Source organism: Sphaeramia orbicularis, chromosome 9, assembly GCF_902148855.1.
Source record: "Sphaeramia orbicularis chromosome 9, fSphaOr1.1, whole genome shotgun sequence".
NCBI classification, from domain to species: domain Eukaryota; kingdom Metazoa; phylum Chordata; class Actinopteri; order Kurtiformes; family Apogonidae; genus Sphaeramia; species Sphaeramia orbicularis.
Window position 1 is genome coordinate 9,480,181 of NC_043965.1, and position 18,737 is coordinate 9,498,917.

At 36.9% G+C, this 18,737-nt stretch overlaps 2 protein-coding genes across 2 annotated transcripts in view; one reads left to right on the forward strand and one right to left on the reverse strand.

The window, feature by feature from the left end:
* LOC115425596 (submandibular gland secretory Glx-rich protein CA-like) overlaps positions 1–18,737 on the reverse strand; it is a 611,393-nt gene that overhangs the window by 20,505 nt on the left and 572,151 nt on the right. The gene's annotated exons all lie outside the window — the stretch shown is intronic.
* isl1a (ISL LIM homeobox 1a) lies at positions 2,916–11,439 on the forward strand. Its single transcript, XM_030143226.1, has 6 exons — positions 2,916–3,126; positions 3,492–3,681; positions 4,401–4,660; positions 6,105–6,391; positions 7,466–7,633; positions 10,736–11,439. Exons 1-6 carry the CDS (start codon positions 3,099–3,101, stop codon positions 10,850–10,852), a joined length of 1,050 nt encoding a protein of 349 aa, XP_029999086.1. The 5' UTR covers positions 2,916–3,098; the 3' UTR covers positions 10,853–11,439.

Consider the following 18,737-nt stretch of genomic DNA (forward strand, 5'->3'; position numbering starts at 1 on the left):
TTATGACATTTGTCATTATTGTTTTGTATCCCAGACCCCTGTTAGAAAAGAAACACCTGAATTCAGCGTGTCCACATACTTTTGTCCATATAGTGTATGACTTAGGTAATTATGCTATGAGGCTAATGATATGATGTTCCACGAAAGTTCCGTATTTTTATTTTTAATAATTGATGTCTTTGTTAATTTGACATTTTAAAAAAATGTGTGTTTCCCATATTTACTATTAGATAATTACAGCAGATAATCACAATCTGAACTATATAGAATACAACAGGGAAATGGATCCATGCTCTGAATGAGCTGCTGATGTCGATTTAAACATTTGTACTTAAAGTATTTGTGCTGTTTCTAGACTTTTATTTAGAAAAAAACACTATAATGTTTTCAAAGCAACATTACAGTTCCTATACTAAAGCCTGGCTGCATATATTCTATTATATGCTGAAATGTCTCCCAATGCCTGAATTATATCATTATGTCATTATTATGTCACACAACTTGTAAACTGACATTTACAACATCAACCAACTCAGAAAATACACAATTCTGGTGCAAAATATGGATGAAAATTCATGCAGGACGAATGAAGAAAATGTACAAAAGTGTCTAAGGCCAGACATCGTAGGTGAATAGAGTAAAATGTTAAAATAATAGATATCACCATGAGACATCCTCAGTTGATTATTTACACATGTATGAAAAAAAAGCATAATACGTTTTCGAAATTTGTATGTTTAATTATGCAAATTAGGCATTGTCTCATTAAATATGTGTGATTTTGCATATAGTTTTGGTTGATAGAGCTGAACATATGATAAAGCCATGTGCAAAATTCTTTTTTAATTTTGTTTACACACAAGATGGAAAAAAATGACAGAGGGATTTCAGGATATCTGATTTCATTGCCTAGGAAATCAAAACATACTGTCCATAGCCTTAAAAAATATATTTTTGCCTTTTTTTTTTAAAATTAAAATGTCACATAAATTAGTCTAGGAATGATTTATTAACAAATTCCTCTGTAAATTTTTCAGAATACTGCTAAGTGTAAGTGGAAAGTTTGGTGCACATGTGCTTACAAAACTGAATTATGTAATTTCATAAATACGACTTATAGATTGGCATTTACGACGTCAGCCAATGCAGAAAATACACAATTCTGATGTAAAATCTGGGTGAAAATTCATGCAGGAGGAATGAATGAAATGTGCAAAAGTGTCTAAGTATCTGATTCTGCAGCTGGAAAAAGGCTGTCATGTTAAACATTTTCACAAAAGTCAATAATTATCACAATAAAAGTCAAATTATTATTTCTTTCCAGTTTGAAGGCTGATTAAAGCTGGTTAGTCTGTGGTTTTAAATCGTCTATAAAATATAACACTAGATGAAAAACGTGTTACAGGATTAATCAGATGAAATGTCAGAATTATACCTTTCCTTTCTGGCTTATTTTAATTTTATATTACCTACACTTTTACAACATTAAGTCAAAAATAAATATTATGACAGTTTAAAGTTCTTATTCAACAAAATGAGAACCTTTTACAAGTGAAGAATGGACACTAAAGACAGAATAAACATGTGTATCACAATATATGCGATTATTAACATGTAAATAGTAATAATTATGGTTTAATTGTCTAAATCCCAGTAATATCTGTTAGTATCACATATGTGTAGGTTTATTTTACATCCCTTTTCAACTCCATTTCATACAAATCTACAGGACAGACAGCTGCAGATCAGTCCTTTCTTCCTTCAGTTTGTGTTTAGCATTTGATGAACACTAGAGGGCGTGTTAACCGGTGTGTGACAGACCAGGCCTCCAATACTCTGTGATTTAGAGCTCACATTATACACTTCCTCTCCCTGCTTTAACCCATAAAGACCCAAACATCCACCACAGACCAAAAGCATCTACTGATATAAACTGTTTAACACCTGTTCATCCACTAATCCTATCAATACATGTAAATAATTAGTGTAAAATACAGTTTGTCATCTTTTCATGGTCATCAGATATGACCCATTTGAACGTTCAGAGGCTGCACAGTGAATGTGGAAACACTGTCATCTTCTACAACACTGCTTCACCAGTAAAACCCATAGGGAAATGTTAGAATTGCATTCCATCCTGAAATGTTTGCATACTTGTGTATTTCGTCAATTTAAAAAAAAAAAAAAAGGAATTTGCTACCTGACAGTGGATGGACATACTTGTTTTATGTTCAGTTATAGTTATATTTTGTTGAAAAAGTCACTTTTTCCCCATTTTTTCTGTTTTGATCTAATAACTTCAATTCACTCTGAGCTTTTATGAACATCTACATGATTAGTGAATCAAATAGAGAAAAATAGAAGATTTTCACAGAATAAAATGCAAAATGCAGAATCTAATATTATAATAAATGGGAAAGACAAAAAAAAGATAAATCTTTGGAAGTTGTGACAAAATTAGTTGGTCTTTAAAGGATTAATTCTTTCTTTCTGTCTTTCTTTCTTTCTTTCTTCTGAGCTTTTATGAACATCTTCATGATTAGTGAATTAAATATAGAAAAATACCAGATTTTCACAGAATAAAAGCAAAATGCAGAACATAATATTATAATAAATGGTGATAAAACACTTGGGAAAGACAAAAAAAAGAAAAAAATCATTGGAAGTTGTGACAAAAATATGGTCTTTAAGGGATACTTTCTTTCTTTCTTTCTTTCTTCAAAAAAGAGCAAACCAAAACTGGAAAACAAATGATTTTTGACTAGCCACAGTAGCGTGTATGAGTGCACGCGAGTGTGTGCGTGTGTGTACGTGCGCGCGCTGGTCAAGGTCTGTCTGCAGAGCCAATCAGCTGCTCATGCAGATGACGTGCTCCTGTCCTGCGTCAGTCCCCGGCGCTTGTCAGGAACTGAACTCCACACACACCGGCAACAAACAACACACACACCCTCTCCCTCCTCTGGTCTGTCCTCCGGATCCTGACAGCACACACATCCAGCCCCTGTGGCCCCAGCGGCGGCGGACACTTCCACGCATCCCGGCTCCAGGCTCCACAGCCCGCTGTTACCGTGGACCTAACACTGCCTTACTTTGTGGACATGGGAGACATGGGGGATCCGCCGAAAAGTAAGACACACTGTTGGACCGGTCTGTGGGACGGAATCCGATGCACTTGGAGTTGACTTAGTTTGTTTTCTAATGCAGAAAGAAGGTTCATTCCTAAACAATTAGTCACCGATGTTATGATAATTTAAAAAAAAAAAAAAAAAAAAAAAGGAAATGAAGAGTAGCTGTTTGATGGGAAATAATTATTTAGGATATTTATTATGCAATTAACAACAAAGACTGCAACAATATTATCACTGATAATAATAATAATAATAATAATAATAATGATAATAATAATAATAATAGTTGGGTATTTTTCGGGGTATCTTTACTCAGTCCAGGTCGCTGACAGTTGTTCTAAACCTGTAACTCTTGGTCTTCAGAGAAGCGGCTGGTGTCTTTGTGCGTGGGCTGCGGGAACCAGATCCACGACCAGTACATCCTGCGGGTGTCCCCGGACCTGGAGTGGCATGCCGCCTGTCTGAAATGCGCGGAGTGTAGCCAGTACCTGGACGAGTCCTGCACATGCTTCGTCCGGGACGGAAAGACTTACTGTAAACGGGACTACATCAGGTAGGACGGCCGGGAGGGGCCCGGATCAGCCCCCGAGTCCTGCAGGACCTGGATCCGCTGGGCGAATGGAATTATGCTTTAGAGTTGTATTTATTTTTTTAGTTTTTTTTTTTTTTTTTTTTTTTTTGACAGAGCAGATCAAAAGTATGTGGACATGGTGAAGTCCCTCTGTTTTCGATTCCAGCATCATTTCAGATATTATCATCATTGTCATCTTCCACGGGACAGTGGCGGCTTCATGGGTTTTTTTCCTCCTTTTTTTTTTAATGTGTTGGATTCACATTAAACCGTGAAAATCCTATAAAGACTTACTCAGCTTTACCTTTGGTTCTAATGAGACTGTATAGCCTTTCCTTTAATAGAACTATACAGAAGAAAAACTGAAAACATCCTGATCTGATGCTTTTATGACACAGTCCAAAACAACCAAAAACTACTTGGACATATTTCAAAAGCAAAAACCTGTCAGTTATTACCGCACTTATGACGCAAATGCCATAAAAAATGTGTTTAAATTAAAATAATGTAATAATAATAATAATAATAATAATAATAATAATAATAATAATAATAATTCGATCTCATCCTGAATTCTAGACTATTATTATTATTATTATTTTTATTCGTATTATTTTTTGGGTGTAAATTGTATAATTGCTTTGGATTTGTCAGTATCTGGTTCCATCTGATCCCATCGCGTCCGTATGTGTGTCCCGCAGGTTATACGGGATTAAATGCGCAAAATGCAACATCGGTTTTAGCAAGAACGACTTCGTAATGAGAGCCCGCTCCAAGGTCTACCACATCGAGTGTTTCCGCTGCGTGGCCTGCAGCCGACAGCTCATCCCGGGGGACGAGTTCGCCTTGCGGGAAGACGGACTCTTCTGTCGGGCCGATCACGACGTGGTGGAGCGAGCGAGCCTGGGCCCCGGAGACCCGCTGAGCCCGCTGCACCCCGCCAGGCCGCTGCAGATGGCAGGTAACACCCCGGGGACGCACGGCCCAACAGCTCCGCACCAGGAATTTAAATACCCGTGGAACTTTTTTTTTTTTTTTGTGGTCGATGCGGACTCCTTTGGTTCTGTTGCTTGGATTTGTTCATTTTCAACTAAAACGCAACATCTATTTTTTTTTCTTAAATAATGTTCGTTATTCCATGTGGTCCACTTTATATTCTAATGCCCTTGCGCACTGTGGACTATTTGTCCTTGCGCACAGAGGATTAATTGGGAAAACTCTCGCATTTGAGTGGAGATTAGTTTGCAAAATGTAGAAATAAAGCCATGGTAAAGCCCGGTTTGTCCCGGTTTGTCCTGGTTTGTCCCAGTGGACAGCGGGCTGCAGATTAGATAGAGAGGACACATTTGTTGTCTTTAATAGGACATTCCTGTAAATGGTTACGCACATTATAACTGTGGGTTTGCAACATATTTGACTTGAGATTAGTTTGCAAAAATGTAGAAATAAAGCCATAATAAAGCCCGGTTTGTCCTGGTTTGTCCCAGTGGACAGCAGGCTGCAGATTAGACAGAGAAGACACATTAATTGTCTTTAATAGGACATTCCTGTAAATAGTTACGGACATTATAACTGAGGGTTTGAGACATGTTCAAGTAGAGATCAGTTCGCAAAAATGTAGAAATAAAGCCATAATAAAGCCCGGTTTGTCCTGGTTTGTCCCAGTGGACAGCAGGCTGCAGATTAGACAGAGAAGACACATTTGTTGTCTTTAATAGGACATTCCTGTGAATGGTTACGTACATCACAGCTGTGGGTCTGAGACATGTTTGTCCCAAATAATTGGTCAAAATGACGCTGTGCAGTGGAGTGTTGCGCACACAGTGGCCCCCGTAGTGTTGTAGTTTACAGGGGTGGGGGCCCTAAAACCTCATCGCATTTTCCCCATAAACTCTATTTATTTTACTTTATTTTATTTATACAGGGCTGTATTTGGACAGTAGCTCCAAACAGACTTTCATATCTTATCTTAATAATTTAGGCCTCATATAAGCACTTATACTGAATGTCCATAGTTATGTAAAGCATATGTAGGCTACAATATAAAGAAAACAAATGTGTTCAATGTGTTTCAACTGTATGTGAAATTTGTTAGAAACTGAAACGAGTAGATTCCATACGCAATATATATACTTTTTTTTACGCATGCGCAAATATTCGTTTGGTTATTCTACAGACGTGTAAAACCTTCATATATGTGGAGGATGTGACGATAATATATGGCCTTAAATAGGTCACATTATGACAGCATCCCCTCGACACAGGGGCAGATCTGTCACCCATTAAGAGTGTGTGATGTGGTTACTGGTCCAGACTGGGACAGTTCCAGTTTGCTCCTATTATAAAGGCGGTTTCATTGATTTTGGCCTTCCTGGGTCCGGTTTTCCCCGTCCTTTTATCCACAGCAGAACCAATCTCGGCCCGGCAGCCTGCGCTCCGGCCTCACGTCCACAAACAGCCGGAGAAGACCACCCGGGTACGGACGGTCCTGAATGAGAAGCAGCTGCACACGCTGCGGACCTGCTACAACGCCAACCCCAGGCCCGACGCACTGATGAAGGAGCAGCTGGTGGAGATGACCGGCCTCAGCCCCAGGGTCATCCGGGTGTGGTTCCAGAACAAGCGATGCAAGGACAAGAAACGGAGCCTGTTGATGAAGCAACTGCAGCAACAACAGCCCAACGACAAGACGGTGAGGAGAGGAGAGGAGAGGAGAGGAGGACGCACGGACACGCAGAAAGAAAACACAGCAGGGCTTGATTTAAGGCAGAGCGCATCCTTCATCCTTCAAAGCAAAGACGCGCGTTAAATGCTGCGACTCTGATGTTACATTATTAACTAAGAGGTTTAACCCCGGACTAAAAAAAGGCAGCCCCAACTTAGGTGGCATGTCCAACAAACCTGCAAAGTCCATTCAAGTTGGGTTTATTTCCAAAGTCCAGGAATCACCCGTGTGTCAGATTTCAGGACATTTAACCCATAAAGACCCAAGAGCATCTAAAATGATAGATACCTGTAGCTCCAACTAATCCAGTCAATACTTGTCAATAATTGCTGTAAAATAGTTTCATGGTGATCAGATATGAGCATTTGGACGTTCAGATGCTCCGTAGTGAACAGGTTTATGTCCAGTTCACTTTTTCTACAATAATCTTTAAATTTACTTACACAATCAGTGAAATAATACAGAAAAACACATGATTTCGACTAAAAAAATGCCAAAATAAAGACGTTAATAATATAATAAATTGAGTTTGATCAGTGACAGTGTACGGACACAAGTGTTATAGTAATATATTTGGATGATATTTTTCTTTTCTGTTCTGATATAATCAAGTTAATCTAAGCTTTAATGACTTTAACATGCATGATGAGGGAATTAAATGTAAGAAAATACGTGATTCACACTGAAAAATGCAACATTACAGGATGATATAGCCTCGTAAACGGTGATAAATCAGTTGGGAAAGACGAATAAATCATTGGAAAGTTGTGACAAATATAATCGTGGGTCTTTAAGGGTTAAATGAGGGTAAAGTTAAAGTGACGTTAAAGGTCTACAGTAGTTGGAATGACCCCATTTGAGGCTGACATACCTTTACACCAAAAGCGCCCCCCCACACACACACACTCCCCCTTTCAACATCACCCATGCACACCTCCAAATCCAACCCCACCCACCCCACCTCATCCTCATCCTCAGTCATACAGTCATACAGGCCGCTGACCACATCTCTTCTTCCTCCTCCTCTTCCTCCTGTTGTAGAACATCCAGGGAATGACGGGCACCCCCATGGTCGCTGCAAGTCCGGAACGGCACGACGGTGGGATCCAGGCCAACCCGGTGGAGGTGCAGAGCTACCAGCCGCCCTGGAAGGTCCTCAGCGACTTCGCCCTCCAGAGCGACATCGACCAACCGGCCTTTCAGCAACTGGTGCGTACTGGAGTTGACTTCAAGAGGATTTTACGCACAAACTGCAACAGCTTCTAGTTCCATGAAGCCGTGCGTCCCAAGCTTTTTACGGAATAACTCGTTTATTTTTCCCCTTATACAATAGATTTAGTTTATTATTTTCATGTGTATTATTAACCCTTAAAGACCCGCAACTATTTCTATAACTTCCAAGTAATTTTTTTTGTCTTTCCTTAGTCATTTATCACCATTTATTATCAAATTAACATTTAATTTACTACTGAAACTTTTTTTTGTTTACCCTAAAAACTATTTTAGTCACAATTTAGATATTTTTTCTAGTCTTTCCCAAGCGATTTATCACCATTTATTATGACACTATCCTCTGTATTTTGCATTTTTCAGTGTAAATTGCGTATTTTTTCTGTATTATATTAACTGATTATGTAGGTGCTCATAAAGAAAATTCAGGTTATGAGATCAAATCAGGGGAGAAAAAAAGGAAAAAAGAGACTATTTTCAGTCAAATATAGCATATCTGTGGGTTTTACTGGTGAATCAGTGTTTCCACGTTCACTACGGAGCCTCTGAAGGTCCAAATGGCTCATATTTGATGACCATGAACTTAATTTTACACCAATTATTTACATGTATTGTTAGGATGAATGGATCAACAGGTATGAAACAGTTTAGATCAGTAGATGCTTTGATCGGTAGTGGATGTTTGGGTCGTTAAGGGTTAATAATGTTTCAGATTGAACACTATATTTATTACAAAATGACTGGAAGGGTTTATTTTATTGTTTTCTTTTCCGAACACTATGAACAGAAAAGGACAATGTTCATTTTAAAAAAGCCGCGTAGACTTTACACAGATTTCTTACTGTTCAGGTTCATATGCAGACTTTTCATCCGGATTCAGTTGTTTTATATATAAAAATAATAATAATAGTAATAATTTGCTTTTGCTTTTCTTTCTCGGACCGTCCCTGAATTGTCCCAGATGCGCAAACATCTTAATTAATTAATTAATTAATTAATTCATTCATTCATTCAGACATTTATCTTTAAATTGATGCATTTCTTCATCCTTATTTATATTTTACCTTTCATGCATTTATCTTTAATTGATTTATTTATTTCGGGGGAGAAAAAAAAAAATCGCGTTTCCAAAATCCCTCCCTGAGTGGGCATCACAGCATGGAAGCGCCCAGAGTTCAATCTGTGCATCCTTACAAGTGGATTATTGGGATTTTAACAGAATAAAATGTATCTGGTTCTGTTTGTGTATTAGGTTTCTTACTGTGCAGCACAAATATTGAGACCTGGGCCTGCGGTGAATCCTGATTTGACACAAACGGAGATAAAAGACAATGAAAGCTTAATGATTAAGAGTATTTTTTATACAAATTCATTTACAAAAGCAAGTATGAGGCCGTTAACAGGAGAAGGTAAATGCAGTTTGGTGTGGATGAACAAGTGAAGCCAGCATGGCCCTGAAATGAATATTCTCGTGCGTAATGTTGCGCACGGTGCCTCCATCTGTCCGGAAAAGAAAGCGTTTTTTTTTTTCCACATTATGAAACTGTTGACATGTGATGCTCCACTTATACAGGCATTTAACAATTACTACTGGTGTAAAACTATCCCCCCCACCCCTCCACCCCGACCTATCGATATGAAAAGTCTCCGTTTTGACGCTCTTCGCTCCTATAAAACAGAAGCGACGCGGACTTCGCTCCGTGCGTAAAAGTCAGTCCTTATGGTTTTTATGTCCGGTCTGGTTCTGTAGCAGTGGATCCGCAACTTTTACAAACAAACAAACAGTCCACATCTGTCTGGAATGAACTTAAAATCAAACCAACAATGTATTTTAGAGTGTTTTCCAAGATTAGCCCAATATCGAGAGATCTTTGAAATTAACTTGATATTTTCCAGTTATTTGTTATAGAAGTAGCTTTTCTTTCTTTCTTTTTCTTTTTAACCCATAAAGACCCAGAGCTACTTTTGTGGCAGTCCCAAAATATATATTTTTCCTCTATATTTAGCTTTTCTTAAGTGATTTATGGCCATTTATTATGACATAACCCTCTGTGTTTTGCGTTTTTTTCAGTGAACATCATGTATTTTCCTATATTTAATTCACAGATCCTGTAGATGTTCATAAAAGCTCAGAATGAAGTTGATGGTTATTTGATCAAAAACAGAGAAAACTGAAGAAAAAGTGACTTTTTCAGCAAAATCTATCATCAACTAAACACAAACCAAGTGTCTCCATCCACTGTCATTCATCCAACTCTATGGGTTTTACTGGTGTATCAGTGTTGTAGAAGATGATGGTGTTTCCACGTTCACTAAATGGGTCATATCTGATGACCATGAAAAGATGACAAACTGGATTTTACACCAATTATTTACATGTATTGATCGGATTAGAGGATCAACAGGTATTAAACAGTTTATTTATTTATTTATTTTCAGTGACAATTTGGTATTTTCCTATATTTAATTTACTAATCATGTCAGCGTTCATAAAAGCTAAGAGTAAAGTTGAGGGCTATTATATCAAAAACAGAGAAAACTGAAGAAAAAGTGAGTTTTTCAGCAAAGATAACAACAACTGACCAAAAAAACAAGTGTCTCCATCCACTGGCACTGTCATTGATCCAACTCTCTGGGTTTTACTGGTGAATCAATGTTGTAGAAGATGACGTTGTTTCCACGTTCTCTAAATGGGTCATATCTGATGACCATGAAAAGATGACAAACTGGATTTTACACCAATTATTTACATGTATTGATCGGATTAGTGGATCAACAGGTCTTAAACAGTTTAGATCAGTAGATGCTTTTGGTCATCTGGGTCTTTATGGGTTAATAAAAGGACATTAGATCTTACATTCTCTTACATTTTGCCTTTGTTACTTTACAGAAACACAGTCTTTCTTTCAGTAACATTATTCTTTTTAATTTCATAGAATGATAAGGGTGGTCAGTTCAGACGCATGCGCCTTAGTCCGTGATCAAAAGAAAGTATTAGTGTCCCCCCTCCCTCTCCCTCTCCCTCTCCCTCCTCCTCCTCCTCGTGTCCAGATGTTGCTGACATCTGCTTGTTCCCTCCAGGTCAGCTTCTCGGAGGGGGGACCGGGTTCCAACTCGACGGGCAGTGAGGTGGCGTCCATGTCGTCTCAGCTACCGGACACGCCGAACAGCATGGTGTCCAGCCCCATCGAGGCCTGAGCCTTTGGACTGAACTGAACCAACACCCCCACCCCCCCCCACCCAAACCCATCCCCCATGCCCCATCCCTCCAGACTGCACCAAACAACCCCCTGGTTGTGTTTTGACACTGTGAAGACAATCATGGGATTTTACCACATCAGTCACCCATTCGAACGCTCACCCTGAAGACACGCGGACGGATGCGTCATGACGAGGCGCGCGCTCACACGCCTGGTTACAGATTTTTGCCAAAACGAGAATAAACGAACCCGACTCCACCCGTCAAACTGGACCTCTGAGTAGGACAAGCATCCGAACCCCTAGATTTGCAAAATGCTGTGCGCTATAGAAAAAAAAAAACAGACTCTGGTGATTTTTACTTTTCAATTCGACCCCACGCGCCTCATAGACATCTGGAGGGGAACAGCAGCTCTTCTTCATTTAATGACATCACTTTCATCTTTTGGTCCAAGTACTAAAGCATTTGCAACAAGGTATACCTCTATTTTGCCACAAGCTTCGTGGGACATTTGTGTGAGTTAGTGTCCGTCCAAGATTTTTTCTTTCCCAAAGATGTGTATAATTAATAATAAGTTAAAAAAAAACTACCGTTAGCTCTGGAAGAAAATGTTTCGTTTGTTCCCGTGCAACAAAAATTATTTATTATTTATTGTCGACAAATTTGCCACCTTTTGTGTAACTTTCTTAACTGAAGTAAAAAAAAAAAAAAAAAAAAAAAAAAAAAAAAAAAGAAGAAAAAAAAAAAACTGCAGTTTGGTTTGTGGCTGTTCTATCCAAATCTCCAATTTAAATCATGTTCAGTAATAATAGAAATGAAAGTGAAGGAGTTTTTATTCTGTTTTAAATGTTTTAGAAACATCAGATCCATCCAGAGGCTGAATGGATGGATTGGAGAATATTGTCATGTTGGTGCAAAGGCTGTCTCAGTTTACCAATAATAACTACCTGCTTTTGAAAAAACAAAACAAAAAAAAAAAGAAAGTCAAATCCCTGTGGTAAAATCTTGTTACATAATTTAATCCAAAACCCACATTTTATTGAATCAGAGGAAAAAGCAAACTGTTAGAGTTGACAGTTTCTACAGTTATATAGGCCTTTATATATATATATATATATATATATATATATATATATATATATATATATATATATATATATATATATAAATATAAAAAATATTAACACAGATAGATCAGACTGAGCATGCATGAGGTAAAATGTATAATCAAATTACTTTCAATATTGCCGTCTCTCTGGTGTATTGTCTCCAAACAGCCAAGAGATGAAAATAAGAAAAGAAACATAAATAGAGGCCGTATGTAGAGAACAGAATCTGCAAAATGCTGCAATATTTACATTTTTAAAAAATGGAACATAACATTTTCATATTAAGGCTTTGTCAGATGTCATTTTGATATCTGCATCACATTATAAACAATATATGTACATATCTTTTTTATGTCTTTTATAAAACAAAAGGTTTCATATTTTGAAGTTACTGGTGTTTGATGCTGAATTAATAAGGTTTCTGACAGTATCTGGTTTTAGTCTTAGATGTTCTCTAGGACTTTCTGCTTTGTCCCATTAATGTGACATTGTTCGTTGACAGTGGACGTGATGCAGACGTGTCAGTCTGTGCATCACTGCTGTTTGTCGTCTTCTATTAATGTGAGCTCGTGCTGGTGCATCTTCATATGTGCGATTCAGTCGGGACGCAGCATATTAGCAGCTTCCACAATCACATCATCTATTCCAAAGCAGGAATTCTTAAGTTAACTTAAAATCTAACTTATAATCATGTGTTTTTTTGGTCAAATTATAGGATTTTCCTAAATTTTGTCCTTAAATCACTTCAAAAGGGATGTATTTATTAAATTAAAGTGCATTTACAAATAGGTTGTGTATATAATTATCAGGCCATTTGGATTTTTGATGGTTTTCCTTATTTGCACGCTGTAAAAAGTGACAGAAAAAGCACCAGGTAGAAAAAAGGATTAACCCAATATGAGCTGTCAATGTATTATCTAAACCAAAAGTGATGCAGACGTATCCGTCTGTGCATCACTGCTGTTTGCTGTCTTCTGTTAATGTGAGCTCATGCTGGTGCATCTTCATATGTGCAGTTCAGTCAGAACGTAACATATTAGCAGCTTCCGCAATCACATTATCTATTCCAAGCAGCTGGAATTATGAAGTTAGCTTAAAATCTAACTTATAATTATGTGTTTTTTGGTCAAATTGTAGGATTTTCCAGAATTTTGTCCTTAAATCACTTCAACAGGGATATATTTATTAAATTAAAGTGCATTCATGAATGGGTTATGTATATACTTATCAGGCCGTTTGGATTTCTGATGGTTTTCCTTTTTTTGCACGCTGTAAAAAATGAAAGGAAAAAAACAGGCATAGAAAAAAGGACCAACCCAGTAGGACCTGTTAATGTTGTGTTGTCTAAACCAAAAGTGATGCAGACGTATCAGTCTGTGCATCACTGCTGTTTGTCGTCTTCTATTAATGTGAGCTCATGCTGGTGCATCTTCCTATGTGCGATTCAGTCGGGACACAACATATTAGCAGCTTCTGCAATCACAATATCTATTCCAAAGCAGCTGGAATTCTGAAGTCAGCTTAAAATCTAACTTATAATTATGTGTTTTTTGGTCAAATTGTAGGATTTTCCAGACTTTTGTCCTTAAATCACTTCAACAGGGATATATTTATTAAATTAAAGTGCATTCATAAATAGGTTGTGTATATATTTATCAGGCCGTTTGGATTTCTGATGGTTTTCCTTATTTGCACGCTGTAAAAAAATGAAAGAAAAAAAAACAGGTGTAGAAAAAAGGATCAACCCAATAGGAGCTGTAAATGTTGTGCTATCTAAACCAAAAGAGATGCAGACGTATCAGTTGTTCGTCGTCAATTAATGTGAGCTCAAGCTGGTCGGGATGCAACATATTAGCAGCTTCTACAATCACATCATCTATTCCAATGCAGCTGGAATTCTGAAATCAACTTAAAATCAAACTTATAATTATGTGTTTTTTGGTCAAATTATAGGATTTTCCTAAATTTTGTTCTTAAATCACTTCAACAGGGATATATCTATTAAATCTAAGTGCATTTATGAATAGGTTGTGTATATAATTTCCAGGCCGTTTGTAATTTTGATGGATTTCTTTATTTGCACACTATAAGAAGTGAAAGAAAAAACACCAGGTAGAAAAAAGGAACAGTCCAATGTGAGCTGTTAATGTGTTATCTAAACCAAAAGTGATGCAGATGTATCAGTCTGTGCATCACTGCCGTTCATCGTCTTCTATTAATGTGAGCTCATGCTGGTGCATCTTCATATGTGCGATTCAGTCAGGATGCAGCATATTAGCAGCTTCCACAATCACATCATCTATTCCAAAGCAGGCTCAGCTTAAAATCAAACATAATTATGTATTTTTTGGTCAAATTATAGGATTTTCCTAAATTTTGTCCTTAAAGAGGGCTTCAAGACGGCTATATCTATTAAATTAAAGTGCTTTTATGAATAGGTTGTGTATATAATTATCAGGCCATTTGTATTTTTGATGGTTTTCTTTGTTTGCACGCTGTAAAAAATGAAAGGAAAAAAACACCAGGTAGAAAAAAAAAACAAACCACCCAATCTGAGCTGTTAATGTTGTGTTATCTAAACCAACTCAAAACTGCACATTATAACACCAGGGAAAACAAAACCCTGGCATAAACACAAGTGGATTCAGACATTTGACTCCTTTGAAAATGAGTTGAATTTCCATTTGTTTAATGATCACATTTTCAAGTGATGATGCTGTATTTCAGAGTGTGAAGGGTGGCTGATGAGCTGTTTCTTTGCAGCGGGTACGGGGCGTCATTGCAGCAGGTCTGCTATACTTTCTAATGTCCCAAAAAGGCCGACTCAAACTGAAAACATTTCTGAATTTCTCTCCCTTCCAGAACTACCCAGGGTTGTATTACTGTGATTGATTGTGTGGATGTCATGTGTGGTTGAGTCTCTAATTAGACCACACAATGAAAACACTGCTGCCCAGGAGAAATACAAAGGAGGTGTTTTCTTATTGCACCAACGCAGCTTTTTGGTATTAATTTGTGTTTAGAAATGAACACATCATGCAGGTTTGAAATATTTAACCCATAAAGACCCAGTGTTACTTTTGTGGCAGTTCCCAAATGAATTTTTCTCTATATTTAACATTCATTGTAATATCATCTTTTGTATTTAGTGTTTTTGTTTGTTTTTTTTTTCAGTGACAATCCGGTATTTTCCTATATTTAATTTACTAATCATGTCAGCGCTCATAAAAGCTAAGAGTAAAGTTGAGGGTTATTATATCAAAAACAGAAAAAACTGAAGAAAAAGTGAGTTTTTCAGCAAAGATAACAATAATTGAACAAAAAAACAAGTGTCTCCATCCACTGTTGTTGATCCAACTCCATGGGTTTTACTGGTGAATCAATGTTGTAGAGGATGACGGTGTTTCCACGGTAACTACGGAGGCTCTGATCATCCAAATGGGTCATATCTGATGACCACGAAAAGATGACAAACTGTATTTTACACCAATTATTTACATGTACTGATAGTGGATTACTGATTAGTGGATCAACAGGTATTAAACAGTTTAGATCAGTTGATGGTTTTGGTCGCCGGTAGATGTTTGGGTCTTTATGAGTTAAAATCAAATATCTTTTAAACCTTTAAACTAGGGGTGTCAAACTCATTTTAGTTCAGGAGCCACATTGGGCCAAATTTGATCTGAAGCGGGCCGGACCAGTAAAATAATAATATACAAATAGCGTCAACTCTAAACTTTCCTCTATGTTTTAGAGCAAAAAAAGTTACATTATGTGATGAAAATGTTTACATCTACCAACTATCCTTTAAAACAATGTAAATAATATTAACAAACTGAAATTTCTTAAGAAAACGAAGTGTAATTTTAACAATTTTATGTCTCAGTTTATCATTTACATATGTAAATTACAACTTACAGATCACAGTGGATCAACAAACACACAAAACATTAAAGACAGGCAGAATCCTGCACTTCAGACATTTCAAAATGTTCATATTTGTTCAGGTTATTTGGGTTTTTTTGTGAAATGATAGTTTGGTTTAGTGTAAATACAATAAAATGACATGAAAATGTTTACATTTACAAAGAGAAAAAATTGAAGTTGTGAGTATTTACAGGTTATTATGATGGTATTTTACTGATCCGACCCACCTGGGATTAAATTGGTCTGTATGTGGAACCTGAACTAAAATGATTAATATCTTCAGTGTAATTTTTGCATTTCACAATTTCATCCCAGAGGCCAGACTGGACCCTCTGACGGGCCAGATTTGACCCCCGGGCTGCATGTTTGAGACCTCTGCTTTAAACCCTAAGCCTAAAATGGTCAGTCTGGACTTTTTTTTTTTCTTATTTTGACCATAAAAAGGTTAGAAAATATGCTGTGAGTGAGCCCATTTGCTAATTTTTCCAGAGCACTTAGAACTTTCAAAATCTAACAATTATTCACAATTTACTGCATGTTATAATTCTGCTAAAACGGCTTCTTCTCCAGCTTCTAGTACAGGTGTGAGTAAAATTAGCGTAATGACCCGATAAAGCCTATAAAGCACAATGTCTCAGGTGTCAGAAACCATTGGAATTTTTCCAATTGGGTGCTTCTATGAAATTGGTTCCTAAAAACCAGACATGGGGCTAAAAAGTCTAACCAGATGCAGACTAATGTTATGAAGCAAGTTTGGAAGCACTTTGGGTCTATTTTAAAAATAAATACTTACTGAGATAAAAGAGAGACTATTTGTCAGATAAAACACATTTTTATATTATTTTACATTATATTTAATACAAAAATCTGCATGTAACACTGTCAAAATTACACACTACTATTTCTTCTGCAATTACTATGGAATAATTATGCACGACAGTATTTCACAAAAATGACTCCTAGAACTTTCAAAATCTAACAGTCATTTACAATGTACTGCCTGTTATAATTCTGCTACAACAGCTTCTTTTCCAGCTTCTAGTACAGATGTGAGTGACATTAACGTAATGACCCGTTAAAGCCTATAAAGCACAATGTCTCAGGTTTTGGAAACCGCTGGAATTTTTCCAATTGCACAAACCGTGAAAGAGTTACATCCATCCAAACTGCATATGCGAAGGGTGCGTCAGCGTTGACATGTCAGGTTTTAAAGAATTAACGCCTGGAACATTTTTGCACAATATGTAGATAAAGGGAGAATTTTATGTTCCTTGGTCAGGATATGTACAGTCAGTCCAGCTTGGATTTACAAGGCTGACAATTAATACTGAACAAACAAGAACTCAAACTATGAATTATGAAAGAGCTGCAGCATCTGAAACCGACCACAATGAACATTTGACAGATAAACAGAACCACTGTGCTTCAGTTTCAACTTCACAGTTTGTCATGCCTTTTATGGATTGGGATTGTCTCTGTCAATGCACCATATATTTTTTATTAGTAATTTTTTTTTTTAATTACTAGAAATTGCATGTGACCCCACATGGGGTCCCAAGCCCAAGGTTGAAAATCATTACTGTTTTTTTTTTTTTTTATCAATTACTAGAAATTTCAGGTGACCCCAAGGTTGAAAAACACTGCACTAATCCTATCAATACAATGGACTGCACTGGAATAATTATGTTTTCAGACACATTCCTTTGTATTTCTATTTATATACATAATTTATATACGTTATGTCTTTTATGGATTGGGATTATCTCTGTCAACTCACCATATATTTTTTATTAGTAAGTTTTTATTTTTATCAATTACTAGAAATTTAAGGCAACCCCATTTTAATTCCAGGCAACCCCATGTGGAGTCCCATCCCAAGGTTGAAAAAAACTGCCTTAGAGTCATAGTCTTCCGTATTTATTTCCTTCAGAGAAAATCCCGTTGTATATTGGAGGAGTTTATACAAATAGAAAAATAGAAAAAAAAGTGCCATTACTGTTGAGCACGTGCAAGTTTCAGCTACTGTTTCTGACCTTCTTTATGAAAATCTTTAATAGTTTTATGTTGATTTAAAGACTGGAGCGCTGACCCTGGGAGGAATCACATTAGTGTACATAGGAGCCTTTAAATGGAATTCCATCCATTTGAGATGAAACTTTTAAGCAACTACCTACAAAATTGCACAAGCCGTGTGCAAGACAAGATTATAAAGCATGCTAGAACACTGTGGAAAGCTCAGAGCAATTCAGAGAGTTAGCAAATGACAGGAGTGCTTTATTCTTCATGTGAGTGCACTGCTGGTGGCATTTTTGCCACAGTGAAAATGCCACACACTGCACTTGTCTGGTATTTCCATGTGTCACAGCGTGGAGAGCTACAGTAAGGGAAGTGTCACTGGCAATCCAGAAACAGCCTATAATTTTGGTGTCAAGATTCGCTGCATTTTGCACCTTCTGCCTCGTTTACAGACCAGGTCAACAGTGCACCACGTACGCTTCACCTCAGCAATCATATATGTTTTCCTTGTCATGTATGTTTCATTTCCATAATACACTTTTCACATAGAAAAATCAAACTACATTTATACTTTTTCCGGTATTGTCCTAGACACTTACGCTAAAGAATTTTGTGTAATTTCTTTGTGGAGAACGGAGTAGTGGAAGGTAGTGCAGCAAATGTCACTGAAAAAAAAATTACATATACTTTTGTGGCAGTTCCTATATATATATATATATATATACATATATATATATATATATATATATATATAATTTTATTTTTTTCCCCTCTGTATTTAACTTTTCTTAAGTGATTTACCACCATTTATTATAATATTACTCTCTACATT

Excerpts from the sequence above, each read along its gene's own strand:
- isl1a (XM_030143226.1), top strand. The coding sequence starts at position 3,099 with ATGGGAGACATGGGGGATCCGCCGAAAA. Across the intron at positions 4,661-6,104 it reads CAGGCCGCTGCAGATGGCAG|CAGAACCAATCTCGGCCCGG; the intron begins GTAACACCCCGG and ends TTTTATCCACAG. Across the intron at positions 7,634-10,735 it reads AACCGGCCTTTCAGCAACTG|GTCAGCTTCTCGGAGGGGGG; the intron begins GTGCGTACTGGA and ends TGTTCCCTCCAG.